The sequence below is a fragment of the Nicotiana tomentosiformis genome, chromosome 1 (genome assembly GCF_000390325.3).
Source record: "Nicotiana tomentosiformis chromosome 1, ASM39032v3, whole genome shotgun sequence".
In the NCBI taxonomy this organism is placed as follows: Eukaryota; Viridiplantae; Streptophyta; class Magnoliopsida; order Solanales; family Solanaceae; genus Nicotiana; species Nicotiana tomentosiformis.
The window spans coordinates 139,427,111-139,449,164 of record NC_090812.1 but is presented as its reverse complement, the minus strand read 5'-3'; the positions used below and the strand labels follow the sequence as shown (position 1 = coordinate 139,449,164).

The window sequence follows — 22,054 nt, the reverse complement described above, 5'->3', positions numbered from 1 at the left end:
AAGCCACCGAGACATCGCTAGCCTCCATACATCTCCATAAAACCTCTCTTGGGACTTCATCATAGGCCTTCTCTAGATCAATGAATACTATATGTTGTGTTGGAACAAATTATTTCTTTAATTGATTTTATTCATACCTTAACTGTGTTTTGATTATTTTGTTTCTTTATTACCTATTTACTTCTTGTTGCCATTTGTTATTTCTATTATTCCATTGTTCGTTTTATATTAATAATCTTTCTATTGTTAGCTTTATGTGATTATCTTTCCACTGTTAGCTTTATGCTAATATCTTGCACAGATTTTGTGTCTAGTGAGTGTCTTGACTTACCTCATCACTACTGCATCGAGGTTAGTCTTGATACATACTAGGTACCGCCGTGGGATACTCATACTACACTTCTGCACATTTTGTTTGTGCAGATCCAGGTACTTCAGATAGTGTTGGTTTTGAGATTTGTACCTGTGCAGTTGGAGACTTCAAAGTATTCTTACCGTTCCGTTCGCAGGCCTCAGAGTCACCATCTTACTTTATTTATGCTACTGCTTGATTTTAATCCAAAACAGTATTGTATTTTGGAATGTCTTGTGCACTCTCCGCAGAGCTTATGACTTTGTATTACCGTATTTTGGGATTGTGAAAGTTGTATTATGATATTGGCTTTGTTTTGGGCCATTGTACTCAATTTTATTTAATATTAAATTGTTATATCTTGTCAGATGTTGTTGTGTGATAGACTTACCTAGTCGTAGAGACTAGGTGCCATCACGAACGTAAATGTGGGATTTTTGGGTAGTGACAGTGAAATCGCCCTAGGTCACGTAGTGTTAATCACTCCTGCCCCAATTTCCCCTTCACGAACGCAAGACTAGCTACGCGTTCGCGATGCACAATGCACCACCAGCACAACAGTTGCTGCAAATTATGTAAAAATAGCTGGAAACCACTCCAAAACTCACCCGAGCCACCGTGCTCCGCTCCAAACATTCACACAAGTATATAAACTTCATATGAACTTGTTTGTAAGCTCAAAATACCAAATGAACATCAAGAATCAAGAATCACACATCAAAACTCAAAGATTTCAGAGTTCGTAACTTCAAATTTTCAATTTTTCATAATAAGTGCCAAAACGACCTCGAGTCACTCGGGACCCCAACCAAACCTATCAGAATTGTTAAAATGCCAATCCGATGTTGTTTACCATCAATGTTGACCATGGTCAACTACAATAACTACTAAGTTACAAAATCAAAGTTTCTTTGAAAAATCACATTTAAACTTTTCGGAAATCAAAAAGGACCATACACGCAATTCATAAATAATGAAATAACTCTACGTAAGGTCTCAAATCATGAAATGGGGAGCTAGAACTCAAAACGACCTATCGAATCATTACACCTTGTCTGGAAGAAGTCTGAGTATCCCATAAGCTGCTAATGCTTCAGCCTTTGGTTTTTCAGAGAGTATTTTTTACCCTCTTAATTACATTTATGTGCATTAAAGATATTACACAACTTTAAGTGTGGGGTGGAGGTATTCTTGTTTATTTGTATTAGTTAGTAGTTTATTAGTTGTAGTAGTAGTGTGTTAAAAATTATAATATAAAAAAATGAAAATAAAAAAAATGAAAATATTTTTTAAAACTTTTCTTTAGGTAATAATAATCCGCCTTAATTTTTCTTTGTGACTTGATTCTTTTCCAAGGTATGTAACTTGAACCGACTCAAGTTTTTACTTTTAGAATAGATTTGGATTTAGAAAATAAAAGGAAAAAATGATGTGATTCCTAGGCGCCTTTGACTTGTTTGATAGTAGAATATTTAGGTCTTGACATATGTATTACCTTTCCTGAGTTTTAAAATTTTGATGATGCCTTGATTAATTGGATAGCATGCCTTGTGATGCCTATGGTTGCTTTCTTGTCTTATGTTCACTTTGTACTTTATGTTTAATATCTCTTGGCTTTGTGAATACTAGCTTGATTGAAAGTCGGAATGGGACCGTCCTTAGTGAATTTTGACATGTGTGAAGTGAAATTTTTTCTCTATATTTTTGTATATGGTTCTAGAACTTGTTCGACATGTAAGTTGAAGCGAAATCCTAGTATTTTTCCGTATGAAAAAATAATTTTAGGCCTTCTTTAATCATTATGAGCTTTATTTGTACCACAAATAAATTATTACTGGTTAGCCTTTTGAGCTTATAGACCTTTCTTTTGGCACCTTATTACAAGCCTATACCCATTCGTTCTTAATCGACTTTGTTTTGATCCTTTTAACTTTTAAAGCACTTGAATTTTTAAAAGTGAGCGCTAGAAAGAAGTAAGGAGGGAACATTGGTAATCGTTGAGTGAAACCAATAAAACAAATAAAGATACACTTGAATCATAAGAAAAACACCATTAGCGTGGGGTGCAAAGTACGAGAAACAAATTTAGAATACAAAAAAAAAAGAAAATAATTGCAAGAAATAAAAAAATATAGCAAAAGAAATAAGTACATCTTGTACTTGCTTGTGAGTGTGAGTTAAAGTAGTGCTTAAAGAAGGAGAAAATATTTTAGGGGTAATCTTACTTGTGATATTGAAAGTTGGGTCGAAGAGAGTTGTGCTTAAATTCTAATATGTGATGTAGTAAAGTTCTTAGAAGGGTTAGCCACAATTATCCATATTTATCCTGCCCGTCTCTTAGCCAACATTACAACCTTAATAAAGTCCTAATTGATTTTAGACTGAGCGACCTACATTAGTTGATGTTTACATAATGGGCAAGCCTATGGCACCTTTTGCATGCATATGACTTCTTTGTGAGAGTGAGTGATTTTCTTTCGTATGTGTGAGTCCTTAAATTACATTTGAACAATTGACTTGAATATGTAGACTAACTGTTCTCTTTTGTTTGTTGCGAGGGCACATAATTTTGCATTGATAAGTAGCATTATTAGACTTTTCGGTTATGACGAGTGTTCGGGCCATAAATACTTTATGATATTGAGTCGGTTTGTGAGGCTTAGGATTATCATGAGTATATTGTCTATGTGGGTTTCATGTTTTTAATATGTTTGACATAAAAAGTGGAAAGTGTATGGAAAGTGCATATGCTAGAGCTTAATTGGTGTTATCAACCAAAGTCATAGGTGTAATGTGCTTAATTGATATATGTTCTTCCAAGTTGTGTGCTTATGAATGTGTTTTGAGATAGGATAGTTGGTGTAGTTTTGGTTCACTCGAGGACAATCAAATACTTAAGTATGTGGTGGTGATATTTAGCTATAAATACGTATAATATAACGATAATTGCCTTACATTTTAGTGTAATAATAGTGATAATTAGAGTGTACTATGAAGTTTTGAGCTTAATTGTGTTATTTTCTTGTATAGGAAGCATTGAAATGAAAAGAAGTGAAAGCAGGCAAGTTGAAGCAAGAATTGAAGAAATATGAGCGAAATATGAATTCAGTGCCCAGGACACCGTTTTGCGGTGCCTGTGGCGCCCAACGCTTAGAGACTTTCAGAGATAAAAGTTCAGCATGCAGGTCACCGTTTGGCGGTACCTATGGCGCTGAAATCTGAGGGTCTATAAAATTCACCGTCCTGGTCACTATATAATCAAAAGATAGTTTTTGTGGTCAAAGCAAATAGTAGAATAATTAGGGTTTCTAATAACTAATTTTACTTCGCTTTTCCTAATATAGACGAATAATAAATAATGAAAACAAAATACTGAGAGAATAAGGAAAATGAAAACTTATTGATAATAGTAGCTTCCTTCCAAGAAGAGAGAACAAGATTCTTCAAATAGAAGAGAATAAAATATACGTGATTGACAGTATAATTTCGTGAATTTCTTTAATGATCATACAAAATATTATAAGGGGGGTTTATCTAAGGGTATAATATGTAACTATTTTGTCCTATTTAATTCTCGCTCGTTACTAATATTTGTTACATTGATTGCCCGTTACTTGGGTAATTTGTAACGGTTATGGTAATAATAGTCAATCGCGTACAACTAGGGTTTATGTCAATTTCTTTCCATATTCGTGGCTATTCATGAACCTTTCTTCCTCGTAGTCTTTAATTATTCATATAGCGCTTATATCCTCCTTTCCAACTGTCAGGTACAGCATCTTTGTAAAGCAATCTCGTGGGTATTTTACTCATGCTTTACCTATCCTTCATTCTTCTTTACCACTTTGGCTCTTATGCCACCTATCAACATATCATCAGTCCACGTGGAGAGTCTATTTTTTCACCAATACAGATAGTCCCCCCACTTTTTGAATATTCTCAACTGAATATTCGGAAAGTGATAAGTTTATTTATGACGGGAATGTCTTGCCGCCTCTTCCCGATATCATTATGATTTACTTCAGAAGTGAAGCGACGTATGTGTCTTCCATTTAATGCTCGAGACACGTGTCTTATTGTGATTGGATCTGTAGTTTACAGCGGCTTTTTAGGGCTTCGCGGATGTGTCAGTTCGACGTGACGGTTCCATGATGACGGTTCATGATGATGCTTCTTCCTTATAAATACGACATCATGCATCTTCCAAAACTTCTCTTACTCTCATTCATTTTCTTCTAAGTCTTCTTTGCAACTCTCCTTTTTTCTTTGTGCTTTTGTTGTACTTAAGAATGGATTCATGATCTTCAAACCATTCTTCATTGTTTGATCCTAGACGTGCTATCATAGTGGATGAACTTTCTCCTTTAATCCGGTCAGAAGTAGGAATATAGGTGGCAGGCTTCATAGCCTAGGCTCTATATCGAGCCGGAGCACCACCTCTTCTCAGAAAAATCCTTCTAAACCTTCTTCTTCCTCTAAAGCTAAATCCACATCTACCCCAAGATCTTCTTCCAAAGTTACGGATCAAACCGAACCATTGCTTGAACCTTTAGTTTCAGAGATAGTTCCTCAAGAATTTTCTTTTAAATCTGACTGTGAAGCATGGAAGAAAGAAGTTTCTTCTATAGCAACATTTAAACATACTGATCACTATCCTTCTCTGATCAACTCTGGACTTCTCCCTTTAGTACGCTGAGAATGTCATTAGAAACCTGACTTCCCAATCATAGCCCCTAGTGCCGATGGCCGAATAACCACTTCGTTCGTCTACACTTATAATTTTACTTTAGGATTCAAACCTCCTATTAACCCAGTGATTATAGAGTTCTGTCATTATTTCAGTGTTTGCCTCGGGCAAATAGGCCCGATAATGTGGAGGGAAGTGGCTTGCCTTTGCTATTTATCGGGTTTATTTTCCGCCCCTTTCTCTTTTTGTTATCTCCTCCATCTGTATTCCCCAAAGCTTTTTCGCGAGGGTGTTTTCACACTTGCAGTGAGAAGCAAAAAAATCTTGGTCAGTCCTAAAGATGATTGTGACTGAAGTTGGTATGCTCGGTTTGTAGCTATCCCAACCCGTGCTTTAGTGGGAGAAGAGAATATGCCCTTTCCCAAGAAGTGAAACTTTGCACGTGAGTATTTCCCTTTGCTTCTTTACTATGCTATTTTTCCTTAAATTACTATCTTTCTTACTCATATTTTCTTGTTTTTCAACAATCGTGGAAGTTTTCGGTGAACTTCTCGACTTTCGTGATTGGGTAGAAAGAATGTTGTCTGCCACTCCTATGGAGAAAAGACCCTGTAAGTTTCTATCCCAAAAGTTTGGGTGAAAAGTTAAAACTCACGATATGTTATTGTACTTTACTGTGAATTTTTCACTCCTTCCTTCTTATTTTGACATCCTTTGTAATTTTCAGGATTTACAATCCGCAGAGTCCGTCATGATTGCGCTCATGTAGTTAGACTCGATGTTAACACTACTCAGGAGAGGATTTTGAATGTGTCCTCTTCGAAGAGGAAAAATAAAGAATCACGTGCCTCTGATGAAGAGGAAGAAGATGAAGGTTCCTTATTGAAGAAGACTCGAGTTAGGAGGCGCGTCGTCTTAGATGATGAATCCAATGCTCCTCAGAACCAGCCTTCAGACTCCTTGTCTTTTCACCTGGTTGATGAGCCTTAAGATGCTCCTCTAGAAATTTCAAAGGATGATAATGCTGATCTTACCTTGAACCCCCCTTCAAGTCTTGTTGAGAAGCATTTTTCTCAAGAATTTGAGGGTGAAGAAGAAGAGTTTGGCTTCGTTTTTGAAGAGTCACCTCTTGCGACCCTTCCCATGAGACATGTTGCTCCTGCTGCTACTCCTGCTGCTGTTCCTCATGATGAAGCTGGCCCTTCCATTGGGAGAGGTATGAAGCAGGTTATGATCGAAGTCCCCGAAGGCATGAACTTACTAATGAAATCCAACCGAGCTACGATTTGGTTGAAACCTTTAATTGGCCCCCTCAAGAGGGAGAAACTTGAATCCCACTCCTCTATCACTCTGATGAATGATGTTATTCATTCTGCTCTCAAGGTATGTTTTTCCTCTCTTAACTCTTTTACTTCTTCTATATTTAAGTTTATAACGCTTTTCCATTGCCTCTTTGCAGATCAATTTAACATATGCAGAGCTGATGAGGAGAGTAGCCTGGACTGAGCAATAAGTTGCACAGTTGAGTATGGAAGCTGACAACCCGAAAGAGCAATTTGAGAGCCTTTAGTTAGAGAAGGATGTCTTGGCTGGTGAAAAAGAGACCTTAGAGCAGCAGCTTAGGATCACTATTGTTGAGTTAGCATTAATGAAAGCTTCCGCCAATTAGACTAAAAAGGAAAAAGATAGGATGTAAGCCACCTCTGCTAAGAAGCATTCAAGGGCCACCGAGGAGATTCAGAGTTTGAAAAAACTTCTGAATAAAAAAGAATTTTATGCGGGTGATCTGGTTCAAGAACTGACTCAAGACCAAGAAGAATCCACACCTCTTCTAACAAGGTCAAGTTCCTTGAAGCAACTCTTGAACCTTTGAAGGTTTCTTATGAAGCTACCGAGGCTGAAAAAGAAGAACTGAGAGCTAAAGTTGAACAACTAGAGAAAGATTATGAGGCTCTCGAGTATAAACTAACTCTGGATGTGAGCTGAGTCTTCATGAACACCCTTCTTGAAACTCTGATTGAGGCTAACCAAGAAGTATTTGATCTCGAATCTGGGATTTTCAGGGCTAAGGATACAGTTGAAACTATTCAGCAACGTCAAAGTTTCTCTACACCCGAAGATGAAAGTTCCAAGGGTGATTTAAGTAAAGACGGTTCAGAGACTGATCATGTTGATCCCCAGCCTTCATCTCCTAGTCTCCAAGTTGATCCTTCTGCGCCTTCTCAAGATGCTCCCTAGTTTTTTCTTTTAGCAATGATTTTTGATGTTTCTTGGATTTTTTTGGATGTTTTTTGGAAACTTTTATGAATGTTAACTTTCAGAATATTTTATGTATGCCTTTGCTCTTTAATTTCTGAGCTTTTTTTCTGCATTATCTAAATAGAATGAATGCTTTAATATGTCGCGACTAAATACACATGATCTTAATTATAAACGAGGGCCCTTTTATATAAATGATACCAATAAAGATGGCGTCTCATCTTCATATTGATGTAAGAATATGAAATATGAAGTAATTTGAAGAAATTTTATTTGAACTTTCAAAATAAATATTCATGTACATTATTTTCATAACTTCTTTCTTTATAGCAGGTTTACAAGTATGGGTATAATTATCCCGTGACTATTTTTGTAGCCTTAACCTAATAGCTCTTGGGAGTTTTCCGTTGAATCTTCAATTTTCTATTGATTCTTCAGCTCTTCACTTCTCATTCAATCTTTGAGCTTGAAAATTATTCAAAATTTTCTTCAAGGTATTTTCTTTGTCCATTCAGCTATGCTTTTGGGCTTTACTTCTTCCATATGCAAAGTTCCCCTAGTGTCTGAGCTTTGAAGCATGAATACTTGAATATTAGATCAACTTCCCTCTATGGTCCTTTCCCTGAAAAAGGAAATACACACGTGACTCAGGGGTAATTTTTAAGATGATGACTGCTTAATCCTTCCCATCAAAATTATTGTAACCTAGACTAAGAATAATTAAGTATTCCGCATGTCTTTTGGGTCTAGTGTCATCATCTGATTCGGACTAGTTTTTTGCTTATCATCTAAAATAGTTAGGAAAATTTTAATGAACAAATAAGTAATTAACTTTGAGATACATGACCGTGAATACTTGCTCAAAAGTAGTATTTCTTCAGGAGTACCGCATTCCAATTGGAAGATGACACTTTTCATCCATGGTCTCCAACTTATATGCTTCTTTTCCAGCAATGCCTCGAACTCGATATAGTCCTTTCCAATTCAGACTTAATCTCTTTGCATTTACCGCATGAATTGACTAAAACACCTTCTTAAGGACAAAGTCCCGAATCTTTAAATATCGAAGATACACCCTTTTGTTGTAATGTCGCTCAATCCTTTGTTTTTGTGTTGCCATCTGTATCAAAGATGCTTCCCTTCGTTCTTCTATCAAATCCAAATTTGTACGAAGTTCTTCTTCATTGGATAATTCATTTGTATGTTCAAACCTCAGGCTTGGTTCTCCTATTTCCACTAGAATTAGTGCCTCAATACCATAAACAAATGAAAATGGAGTTTCTCCCGTGCTTATTTTTATCGTTGTCCTATAGGACCATAACACCCCAAGTAGCACTTCAGGCCACCTGTCTTTTGATTCTTCCAAACGTTTCTTTATATTATTGATAATAATTTTATTTGTTGACTCTGCTTGTCCATTAGCTACGTGATAATACGATGTTGATGTAATCCGTTTGTTTTTCCATCCTTTGAAAAAGTCAGTGACCTTTGCTACCATGAATTGTGTCTCATTATCACATACAATTTCCCTTGGTACCCTGAATCTACATATTATATTCCTTCAGATGAAATCAATAACTTCCTTTTCTCGTACCTATTTGAAGGCACATGCTTCCACGTGATGACCCGATAGGTCATTTTGAATTCTAGTCCTTATTTTTGTGTTTCGAGACCTCGATTAGCTCCGTTTAATATTTCTCGATTTGTTTTCACAGTCCATGTCTTTTTTCGGAAAGATTTTATGTGAAAAATTGAAGAAAAAAATGAATTTTAGCTTTAAAAATGACTTGAGTTGACTACGGTCAACATTTTATGTAAACGACCCTGGATCAGTATTTTGACAATCCCGGTGGGTCTGTATCATGATTTTGGATATGGGTGTATGCCCAGAATTTAATTCGAAAGTCCCCAACTTGATTTGACTAGATTTGTTAAAAACTAGTAATTTGAAGGTTTAAAGATTTTTTAGGTTTGATCGTAGTTTGACGTTATGGCTATCGGGTTCGGATTTTTGTTCCAGAACTTGGTATAGGTTCATTTTACTATTAAGACTTGTATGCAAAAATTTGGTTCAAAACAAAGTTGATTTGATAGGATTCGGATGCTCGATTGTGAATTTGAAAATTCTTCAGTTTCTTTGAAAATTTCATGTATTTTGATGTCCAATTCATAGTTATAGGTTCTGTTTTGGTGTTTTGATCACACGAGCGAGTTTGTATGACATTATTACACTTGTGTGCATTTTTTGTTTGAAGCCCGAGAGGCTCGGGTAAGTTTCGGACGTGCTTCAGATAAGTTTGAATAGTGCAAAGGTTGTTGGTGCAATGCCAGATTTGGTGTCTGATGTAGATCTTTCATTTGCGAGGTCTGGCTAGCATTTGTGAACAAATGTTTGCATTTGCAAGTAGGGCTTGAGATTGGGTAACCTCGCATTTGCGAGGAAAATGTTCGCAATTGTGAACTGCTCAGGATCGCTTTTGCGATCACTTGGTCGCATTTATGATGCCTGACAACAGTAGGGCATCTTCGCACTTGCGAAGATTTTTGCCGCAATTGCAAAGGTGGGATCTTCGCATTTGCAATCCCTTTGTCACAATTGCAACTTCTGGACATCTGTGACAGGGTTCGCATTTTCGACCCTTGTCTCATAATTGCGACATCTGCAACTAGGTAAAAGAGGGGAAATCGGGACTTAGAGGCGATTTTCCAAGAAATATTTCTTCCCAAATTCATTGGCAAGTGACTTTAATCCCTTTCTTTTCAGTTTCCCATTACTTTTCATTATATTTCAACATCAAATTTAGGATTTCAACACCATACCTTATGACCCCAACCGAGTTGAAGGAACTGAAGGAGTAGTTGCAGGATTTGCTTGATAAGTGATTCATTAGACTTAGTGTCTCGCCCTGGGGTGCACCAGTGTTGTTCGTGAAGAAGAAGGATGGTACGATGAGGATATGTAATAATTCGACAGTTGAACAAAGTCACCATTAAGAACAAGTATCCGTTGCCGAGGATTGATGACTTATTTGATCAGCTTCTGGGTGCCAAAGTATTTCCGAAGATTGATTTGAGATCTGGCTACCATTAGTTGAAGATTAGGGCATCAGATGTCCCTAAGATAGCTTTTCGGACTCGGTATGGGCATTATTAGTTCCTAGTGATGTCATTTGATTTGACAAATATCCCAGCAGAATTTATGGATTTGATGAATCGGGTATTTAAGCCCTATTTGGATTCTATTTGATCGTCTTCATTGATGATATTTTGATCTACTCCCGCAGTCAAGAGGAGCATGAGCAGCATCTTTGGATTGTACTTTAGACTCTGAGATATAGTCAATTATATGCTAAGTTTTTAAAGTGTGAGTTTTGGTTGGACTCGATTGCCTTTTTGGGGCATGTTGTATCTGCTGCGGGCATTAAAGTGGATCCTAAGAAGATTGAGGCAGAGCAAAACTGGCCTAGACCTACTTCAGCTACAGAGATTCGGAGCTTCCTGTATTTGGTAGGTTATTATCGCCGGTTCATGGAAGGGTTTTCATCTATCGCAGCCCCATTGACAAAATTGACCCAGAAGGGTGCCCTATTCTGGTGGTCCAATGAGTGTGAGTTGAGCTTTCAGAAGCTCAAGAGTGTTTTGACTACAACCCCAATATTGGTGTTGCCTACAGGTTCAGGATCGTACACTGTGTATTGTGATGCATTGCATATTAGGCTTGGTGCAATATTGATGTAGGATGGTAGGGTGATTGTATACGCGTCTCAGCAGTTGAAGGTTCACGAGAAGAATTACCATGTTCATGACTTAGAGTTGGCAACCATTGTTCATGCATTGAAGATTTGGAGGAATTACCTCTACTGCATGTCGTGTGAGGTATTCACAGATCATCGAAGTCTAAGGTATTTTTTTAAGCAAAAGGATATTAACTTAAGGCAGCGGAGGTGGTTAGAGCTATTAAAAGAGTATAATATTACCATTTTTTATCATCTTGGGAAGGCCAATGTGGTGGTCGATGCCTTGAGTAGAAAGGCTGTGAGTATGGGTAGCCTTGCATGTATTCTAGTTGGTGAGAGACCGCTAGCATCAGATGTCCAGGATTTGGTCAACTAGTTCGTGAGGTTAGATGTTTCGGAGCCTAGCCGATTTCTTGCTTGCACGGTCTCTCGGTCTTCTTTATATGAGCGTATCAGAGAGCGTTAGTATGACGACCCCCATTTTCTTGCCCTTAAGGACACGGTGTAGCACGGTGATGCCAAGAAGGTTTCTATTGGAGATGATGGGGTTTTGCAAATACCATGTCGGATTTGTGTGCCCAATTTGGATGGGCTTCGTGAGTTGATTCTTAAGGAGGCTCACAGCTCGCGGTATTTCATTCATCCTGGTGCTGCCAAGATGTATCAGGATTTGAGGCAGTATTATTGTTGGAGAAGAATGAAGATAGATATAGTTGCGTATGTGGCTTGGTGTTTGAATTTCCAGCAGGTGACGTACGAGCATCAGAGACCTGGCGGTTTGCTTCAGAGACCTGAGATTCCTGAGTGGAAGTGGGAGCATAGTACTATGGATTTCGTTGTTGGGCTCCCACGGACTTTGAAGAAATTTGACGCAGTATGGGTTATTGTAGATAGGTTGACCAAGTCAGCGCATTTCATTCCGGTGGCAGCTACCTATTCTTCAGAGCAATTGGTTGAGATCTATATCCGTGAGATTGTTTGTCTTCATGGTGTGCCGATGTCCATTATTTCCGATCGGGGCACGTAGTTCACTTCGCAATTCTAGAGGTCTGTACAATATGAGTTAGGCACACGAGTTGAGTTAAGTACAGAATTTCATCTCCCCCCCCCAAGACGGATGAGCAGTCAGAGCGCACTATTCAGATATTGGAGGATATGCTTCGCGCCTGTGTTATGGATTTCGGGGGTTCTTGGGATCAGTTCTAGCCGCTTGTGGAGTTTGCCTACAACAACAGCTACCGATCGAGCATTCAGATGGCTCCTCATGAGGCCTTATATGGGAGGCAGTGTCTTTCGCCAGTTGGTTGGTTTGAGCCGGGAGAGGCTAGGTTGTTGGGTACTGATTTGGTTCAGCATGCCTTGGAAAAGGTCAATATGATTCAGGATCGGCTTCGTACAGAACAGTCTAGGCAGAAGGGTTATGCTGATCAGAGAGTTTGTGATGTTGCATTCATGGTTGGAGAGAGGGCTTTGCTCCGAGTTTCGCCCATGAAGGGTGTGGTGAGGTTCGGGAAGAAGGGCAAGTTGAGTCCTAATTATATCGGACCCTTTGAGATCCTCGCATTGCCAACTAGCTTATCAGCAGTTCACCCGGTGTTCCATGTTTCCATGTTCCGAAAGTATCACGGTGATCTGTCCCATGTGTTAGATTTCAGCTCAATCCAATTGGACAAGGATTTGACTTACGAGGAGGAGTCGGTGGCTATTCTAGCACGGCAAGTTCGGAAGTTGAGATCTAAGAGTTATACTTCTGTTAGAGTGTAGCAGGGAGGTCAGTCGGTCGAGGCAGCTACTTGGGAGTCCGAGTCTGATATGCGGAGTAGATACCCGCACCTTTTCACTAGTCCAGATACCTTTCTTTGTCCATTGGAGGACGAACGTTGTTTTAGAGGTGGACAATGTGATGACCCGATAGGTCATTTTGAGTTCTTGTGCTTATTTCCGTGTTTCGAGACCTTGATTAGCTTTTTTTAGTATTTCTTAATTTGCATGCGCAGCCCATGTCTTTTTCCAGAAAGATTTTATGTGAAAAATTGAAGAAAACATGAATTTTAGCTTTAAAAATCACTTGAGTTGACTACGGTCAACATTTTATGTAAACAATCGATATTTTGACGATCCCAGTGGGTCTGTATCGTTATTTTGGACTTGGGTGTACGCCCGGAATTGAATTCGAAAGTTGCTAACTTGATTTGACTTGATTTATTGAAAACTAGTAATCTGAAGGTTAAAAGATTTTTGATATTTGACCGTAGTTTGACTTTATGGCTACCGGGTTCAGATTTTGATTCCGGAACTTGGTATATCATTTTACTATTTAAGACTTGTCTGCAAAAATTTGGTGCAAAACAGAGTTGGTTTGATAAGATTCGGACGTTCGGTTGTGAATTTGGAAGTTCTTCAGTTTCTTTGAAAATTTTGATGTCCAATTCTTAGTTTTAGGTGTTATTTTGGTATTTTGATCATGCAAGTGAGTTCGTATGGTGTTATGACACTTGTGTTTATATTTGGCTTGGATCCCGAGGGGCTCGGGTGAGTTTTGGACGTGTTTTGGATGAGTTTGAATAATGCAAAGGTTGCTGGTGCAATGCCAGATCTGATCTCTGATGCAGATCTCGCTTTTGCTAACAAATGTTCGCATTTGCGAGCATGGATGGGATTGGGTAACCTCGCATTTGCGAGGTAAATGTTCGCAATTGCAAACTACTCAGCATCTCTTTTGCAATGCCTGACAACAGTAGGGCATCTTCGCACTTGTAAAGACTTTGGCCGCAATTGCGAAGGTGGGATCTTCACATTTGCAATCTTTTTGTTGCAATTGTTACTTCTGGACTTCTGTGATAGGGTTCGCATTTGTGACCTTAGTCTCGCATTTGCGATGTTCACAATTGCGAATAAGACTTTGCAATTGCGACATTTGCAGTTGGGTAAAAGAGGAAACAATCGGGGCTTAGCTCATTTTACACCATTTCTCAATCCTAAACACTCTAGAGGTGATTCTCCAAGAGACTTTTTTTTCCAAATTTATTGGTAAGTGACTTTAATTCATTTCTTTTCAATTCCCCATTACTTTTCATTGTATTTCAACATCAAATTTAGGATTTCCACGGTAGAAATTAGGAATTTGGGTAGAATTGGAGATTTTTGTAAAATTGAGATTTAGACCACAAATTGAGCTCGAATTTTGAAACAAATCATATAACCGGGCTCATGGGGAATGAATAATCGGGGTTTGGTACGAACCTCGAGTTTTTACCAAGCGAGCCCGGGGTTGACTTTTGTTGACGTTTTAAAAAATGATCAAAATTGAACCTTTTTCATTGATGGGTAGTTTCTAAAGCTTATTTGAACAGTTTGATCGATAATTTGCTAGATTTGGTTGGTTTGGAGGCTTGTTCAAAAGGCAAAGATGTGGTTGATTGATTTCTTTGATTGCGGAGCGAGGTATGTGTGGTGGTTAACCTTGACTTGAAGGATTAGTACTTGTTAGTCTATTTGCTACGTGTTTTACATGTGGGGATAACGTATATGTGAGGTGACGAGTATCTAAAGATAAAAATAAGGTACAAATATTTACCTGATCTAATCTTCAAATGTAAAAGGGTCATATTTGGGTATTGTCTTACTTCCTAGTACCTATGACTTTATGATAATTGGAGGCTGATAAACAATATCATATTCATTAAGTTCTATTGTCCATTTAGCTAATCTTTCTGATAACTCATGTTTATGTAAAATATTCCTTAATGGTTAATTTGTTACGACAGAAATATGATGACATTGAAAATAGGGTCATAACTTTCTTGATGCCATTATTAACATTACTGCTAATTTTTCTAGATGAGGATATCGTGTCTCAGCATCCAAAAAATATTTACTAACATAGTAAATTGGAGATTGCGTACCTTTTTATTCTAGCACCAATACCGCACTTACTGCTACTTCTGATACGGCTAAGTAGATGAGTAATCTCTCTCCATCCCTTGGCTTTGACAATAGAGGCGGTTTTAACAGATATGCCTTCAGATCTTTCAAAGCTTGTTGACAATCATCAGTCCATTTAAATTGATTTTGTTTTTTCAATAACGAGAAGAATTTAAAACACTTCTCTAAGGATATAGATATGAATCTCCCTAGAGCTGCTACTCTCTTTATTAATCTTTGTACTTTCTTTTTACTCGTGAGCATATATGGTATCTCTTCAATCACTTTAAACTGAGCCGAATTTACTTCGATCCCCCTGTTAGAAACAAGAAAACCTAAAAAATTATCTAAGGCCACAACAATAGTGCATTTCTCTGGGTTCAATATCATATTATACTTGCAGAGTATTTCAAAGGTTTCATTCAAATGCCTGAGATGATCTTCTGCTTGTACCGATTTTACCAACATGTCATCGATGTAGACTTCCATGATTTTTTCTAATTGTTCTTGGAACATCTTGGTCACCAACCTCTAGTACGTAGCTCCACCATTCTTCAAATCAAAAGGCATGACTTTGTACCAATAAGTTCCCCTATATGTAATAAAAGAAGTTTTTTCCTCATCTAGGGGATCCATTTTTATTTGATTATACCCAGAATAGGCATCTAGAAAGTTTAAAAGTTCATGACCAGTAATAGAATCAATTAGTTGATCATTATGCGGTAAAATGAATGAATCTTTGGGCATGCTTGATTTAGATCAGTATTAGCTACAGATACTCGCTAATTTCTATTTTTCTTTGGTACTACAATAGTATTGAGTAACCAGTCAGAGTATTTTACCTCTCGAATTGAACTAATTTTTAGAAGTTTTTGCACCTCCTCTTAAAATTACTTGATTTATGAATGCTCCTTGCTTTCGTTTCTTTTGCTTCATGGGGGGGGGGGGGGGAGGTGTAATGGATCTTCATTAACTTATGAGTCATTGCTTCCAGTGGGATACCTGTCATATCTGAGTGCAACCAGGCAAAATAATCAGTGTTAGTACGTAAAAATTCAATTAACTTACCTTTCAATTCCAGGCTTAGGTCTGCCCCAACATAGACTTTTTTGTCGGGCCAGTGAATGAATAATACAACAGCTTCAAGTTCTTTTGTAGTTTTTTTAATAGACTCGTTCTCCTCTGGTTCATGGATCACATCGGGCCTCGCATCCATATTTGCTCCATTCCTTGCATTTTCAGTTGAGGTAGAAATAAATTCTCCTCAACTGGACACTATAATTGCTATTTTTTATCTCCGTCTTTGAATGTTCCGCTTGCCACAATAACTGTGTTAATTTCTCGTGTCGCCTGCTGATCTTTCCTGATCTGACCAATTCCCTATTGTGATGGAAATTTGATAACTTGATGTACCACTATCACAAAAATTTCTTTTAGCGACTAATATTTAGCGGCAATAGACTAGTTGCCGCTAATTTATTCTTTAAAGTATAAAATTTACTGGCAAATGAGTAATAGCCAGCGACGGATCCTCTTTTACTGGCAACTGAAATGAATGGCCAATAAAGGTTATGCTGGGAAACCACATTTATTAATGTTTCATCTTCCCATCCAAATTTTTATTAATGTGGTGTTGTTCCTTCTTGTCTATATTTTCACTAATGTGGTGCTTCTGTTTGCCTGAGTTGAGAGTTTATTGGAAACAGCCTATCTATCCTCACAAGGTAGGGGTAAGGTCTGCGTACACACTACCCTCCCCAGACCCTACGGTGTGGGATAATACTTGGTATGTTGTTGTTGTTGTTATTGTTGTTGTTGTTGTTGTTGCTTCCCATCAAAATTTTCCCCACGTTCCCACTTTACTTTGAAACCTGATTTCAATTTGTAGGCTCACTCTTTTACATTCGCCTAAAATTCACTCTCTACTCACTTCATCTCCGTCGTCTCTCTCTCTCTCTCTCTCTCTCTCTCTCTCTCTCTCTCTCTCTCTCTCTCTCATGCCCCGAACTAGGGGAGCGCGACCAGCGCTCAACCAAGTGAACCTAGCCGAGCAAGCCTATTAGATTTTCTTCTACCCAAACTCATCCATGAATAAAGAGGAGATGAACTCCATTAATCAAACATTGAAAATATTTCATTAACAACTCCCATTTCATTCCCATTAGTAGCTTCATTCATAAGTTCCAAAATATTAAAAGTTTATAGATATAATGAAAAACATGTTTGCCAAATACCAACATTTGTAGTTCAATTCCCTACATCAAACACCACCCACAACCTGTCTACGGAGCCTCTAAGTACAACTGAAAAATAATATGGAAATGCCGGCAACAAGGCCCCGGTTATACCTCAAAGCACAAAGTACAACATCAAATGATATTAGGCCTGGAATAGAGTAGGGCTCACCAAAACCTGCTAAATATGGAGTAGCTGCTAACGAGGACCAAAGTTGCCCACAGATGAACCACCTGCATCCATTGAAGATGCAGTGCCCTCGACAAAAAGGACGTTAGAACATATGGAATAGTACTAGTATGAAAGCTAACTATCCTCTTTCAAAAATAGAATGCCAATATAAGAAAAGGAAAACCATATAAACAACATGTCACAATCAACCATATCCAAATGTCCAGTTAAAACATAACAATTTTCAAAATACAAAATTAATATATATTATTGGTTGGGAGATCATTAGCACCAATATACCACCGTGTTTGTAGTATGGAGTCCGATCACGCACGATCGGCTAGGCCATCTCCCCACGAATAATGTGGTTTGACATGTGATGCGAAAGAGAAGTGTTACCAAGAGTAGTACCACTATGTGCGCAACATGGCATTCGGTTTTCACCCGATCAGCTAGGCCGCCTTCCCACATATGCCATGTGGGTTGACTTTTCCAATCCATAATTATTATCAGTTTCATTCCAATTAATGGGAATAATATCAACTCATCAATCTCATCCCAAATAAGGGGAATAATCATAATCCATTCCTACACCGGCACATGTAGTTTTAGGTGTGGGTTGTTACAACCCACCCTTCCTCGGTTTGTTAATGATACTTCCCAAAAATATATTTTTTTATTTTTGCACACAAAGGTAACATAGGTACAAATATTTTTACCTCATCATCTTTCACATTGTATGAATCTCCACTAGTATTTTCAACCAATCACAACAACAATATTCCCTTGGCTCTTTTGGCCATTCACAAAATTCTTTATTCAAGGCACGGTGGCCGTATTTGATATTCCACACTTTCATTTCTTCCCTCTCATGTATCATCATCATAAATATCAACATATATAATATTCCGGAAATCACAACTTTAAGTTCATTATAAATGAACAATTTAAGCACAATAGATTTCTTTCCAAGAAATGGAGTAACATAATTGGCAATTCATGCGCAAGTTAAAATCATCAACAAGTAACACACCATTTATTCTTTAAATACTTTTTTCCAAAAAGAGCAATACACAATTTCTACTCACGAATATGTAAGAACGCAAAACATATTGAAAATACTCACAAAACATATCATTTGTTAAAACAGCCACATATGGGCATGACTTGAGTACATAAGCTTTTAGGAAATTCTATTTTTGAAATAATTTTGGAACAGTTGAGTCAAAACTCATTTCATAATCTTTCCCACATCATCCTATTTCATTGGCACCATTAGCCACAAGTATAACTTTCATTCTTGGCACGTTGGTCACACTCTATATCCCTAATTCACTTATTTTATTTTCAAGCATCTTTATAGATTATCCACAACAAGACATTTCCAATCAAGACTTTAGTTACACATATGAGCAATTAAGAGTCTTAAGCATATCGAGTTTTTCTCACACAATTTAGCATACTAGCTTTCATTTGAAATACAACTCAAAGCCATAATATTTTAATACGCAACCCATACTTTGAACATATAACTTTCGACATAAGGCTCATTCGGAATAATCAAGTTTATAAGGGATAACCTGGAATATAGGAATTAGGAACTTGAGCCAACAATACTTAAAACTTACGGGGACATCAGGAAATTCATTTCTAAGAAAGTAGTTTAGCCAACATACCTCACTTTGAGCTTTTTTTAAATTACTACAACGTTCCAAAAATTCTAGCAATCTCAATATATTTGAGACATAACAAAATTAGGAAGATATTCATGGTCTCAGCTCATTTGATCATTTTATCAATCCTTAGGTGTGCAAATTTAACTACAAGATTCTTCTACAAGATTTACTTCACTCCTCAACCCAATCTTTACCCATTTGAGTTCAACAATCTTCCCACAAATCTTATTGGTACATGCATGTATAAATAATACTCTCATACTCAAGAATCATACTCCTAATCAACCATCTTGTACCCAAATTCGAAATTGAAGACTAAGGGTTTGAATCATACCTCTTGAGTGAAGATCTTGTGAGATTTCCTTGTTGGATTTCAAGGCTTGAACAATATCTTGATGAACAAAACACTTCATCTACTTCCTCTCTCTAGAACACTCTCACTTCTCTCTAAAGATATTAGGTTTTTGCCTTCAAAATGAGCCCCAAAGGCTATTTATCAAAATGGAGTTGGGTTATAAAAACCCAAAAATTGCACAGAAATGAAATTTTGAAGTGTTCTAGAAATCTTCACAGGCACGGCGCATGAGGCGGTGCGGTAGTGTCACATTCTACTAGCTTTTGGTAATTGGTCATAACTTCTTGTAGGAGTCTCCAAATGACGAACGGTTTGAAGCGTTAGAAACTAGACACGAAGATCTTACATTTGATAGGTTCTTCATCTGATAACTCCTTATATATATATATATATATATATATATATATATATATATATATGTGTATATATATGTGTGTGTGTGTGTGTGTGTCCAAAGTTTGCTCTTGTGCGTACTCATTTAGAACTTTAGCCTATCAGGTAATTTCCAACTTGACTTAGAGTTAGGGCTCTCCTTAGGCCCCATACCACTTATAATATGCCTCGTACACTTATTATGATATCCAATTGATATCCATCATATTTATAGTCCTCGTCTGCACACAAAATAATATAATTAACACACATCAACTTTCTTAATAGCGCTTAATTACTTCAAAATTTTCGGGGGTGCTACACTCTCCCCCACTTAAGAACATTCATCCTCGAATGAGGAGTAGAGTCCGTCCCCAAAAACTTAACATAACTCCTTTCTTCTTCCACATATCTTAAGCTCCCAAATTTTACTAACTCCCAAATGTTTCAAAACTTTCGGCAGAGTATCTCCTGTAATTGGGCCTATCCACCTGCTAGAGTAACACCAAAATAACTCCTAACAACACATCCACAACCCAACAAATCACCACAATGTATATATCAATAACACTAATCTCAGCATTACAAGCACTGCATTATCAAAATAATATCTGGACATGATCTGCACATTTTTAAATCATAACACCTAGAAAGTACCTTTCAAATCAAAACCAATTGCTATACAATCAAGAGAAAATATTTTCTTTCCAAAAACTTTCGGCCTTCAAGGTGACCTTCTCGACTAACAGACTTTGCCATAACACATTAACATAGGCAATCCCAACTTTCGGACTTATCTAAACAAGGATGACAATTAGGTACCTCTCATAAGCTAACTATCCATTAACTTCACCTTCAATAACCTCCATCGGAACGATATACAAAGGATTTCCAGTTACCTACTTAGACATAGACACATGAAACACCGGGTACACGAAGGATAATAATAGGAAAACATCACACTCATAGTTTGGCCTATTTCCTTCAAGATTTCATAAGGCTTAATGTGACTACACATACTTTACCTTCCTTAACAATTCACCCAATATATTCATAGAGAAAATCTTAAGAATAACCCGTTCACTTTCTTCAACTCTAAATCCCCACGCCGAACACCCAAACTAAACCTATGGCGACCTCCAACAATTACTCTAAGATGTGCTAGCTTGAATATGACCATAAAACTTCCTATCAAATATATTTGATCACGGGATGATGCTTCTTATTTGACATGTTTGAACCTTTAACCCCCATAGGTTTACTATAAATAGGAACAACGAGATTCGAGATTGGGCTGGAGTTAATCAAGAATCCATCAATGTGCTGAGCAGGGAATTTCAGGATGTTATATCCTAAGAGACATGAAGGTTACTACCAATAGCGCTGACATGGTTAATCATTGTGATGACATCATTGATTCGACAAATGAGGCATAGAGTTCCTAGTATGCATTAGTAATGTAGGGACCATGTACATGATCTTAAGATGTAAAATAAGTGAGTCATTTTAGACATGTGATATATGGGAGGCATGATCGGAAGGATAAAGACATTAGTGTCAGTTATTCTTGAAAGACTATGAGTCATGAAAAAGACAACAACAATTGTTTCATTCCATATATGCCTTGTTTGGCAATGATAAGCCTCAAAGAGAAATAGCCAAGTGCGTGACACCAATCGTCTCATGGAATATAGGGAAAACCAGTTTAACTCGAAATGAAAATATTCTAGCATCCTGAATATGATATGGGTTTCAAAATACATGAAGTTGCATTATGCTCTTAACAGTATTTGACACAAGAAATCTATGCCACAAACCCATGAGGTTGAAAAAAAAGGTGAACACTTGTGAGACCATTATCATTCTGACAGCTTAACCCTTGCCAATAGTTAATCCTATATGAGAGGACTAGAGATACGACGAACTTGTCTTATAAATCAATATGCTCTCATGTTACTAGATGGTGAAAAAGATTCATGATAATATACACAAAGGAACAAAGTGATTGTTCAAACTATAGGAGCCACATACACCGGAGAGAAAAAAAGTGGCTCAAGAAGGATCTCAACACTAGGCTGCTTTACATTAGATTTGATACCAGATAGGTAAATATTATGGTGGTGCGTGCATAGGCACAAGTGAGCAGATGTTATCCATTTGAATCAAAACGTTCTGTAAGAAATTCAACAGGTATAGTTGCTTATTGAGAATTTAGGGAAGCAGTGGGAAGTATTAACCTAGGGTTATAACCCAATTCAAGGAAATCATTATAGAACTCAATTTTTC

At 37.4% G+C, this 22,054-nt stretch overlaps 1 protein-coding gene across 1 annotated transcript; it reads right to left on the bottom strand.

Annotated features, from left to right (window-relative positions):
• Positions 1–8,319: 8,319 nt before the first annotated feature.
• Positions 8,320–8,796, bottom strand: LOC138910567 (uncharacterized). The gene has a single exon (XM_070201810.1). The coding sequence runs from the start codon at positions 8,794–8,796 to the stop codon at positions 8,320–8,322; it is 477 nt and encodes a 158-aa protein (XP_070057911.1).
• Between the last annotated feature and the right edge of the window lie 13,258 nt (positions 8,797–22,054).

What these genes read in the sequence shown, in the direction of transcription:
- LOC138910567 (XM_070201810.1), bottom strand. Translation starts at nt 8,796, where the DNA reads ATGGTAGCAAAGGTCACTGACTTTTTCAAAGGATGGAAAAACAAACGG.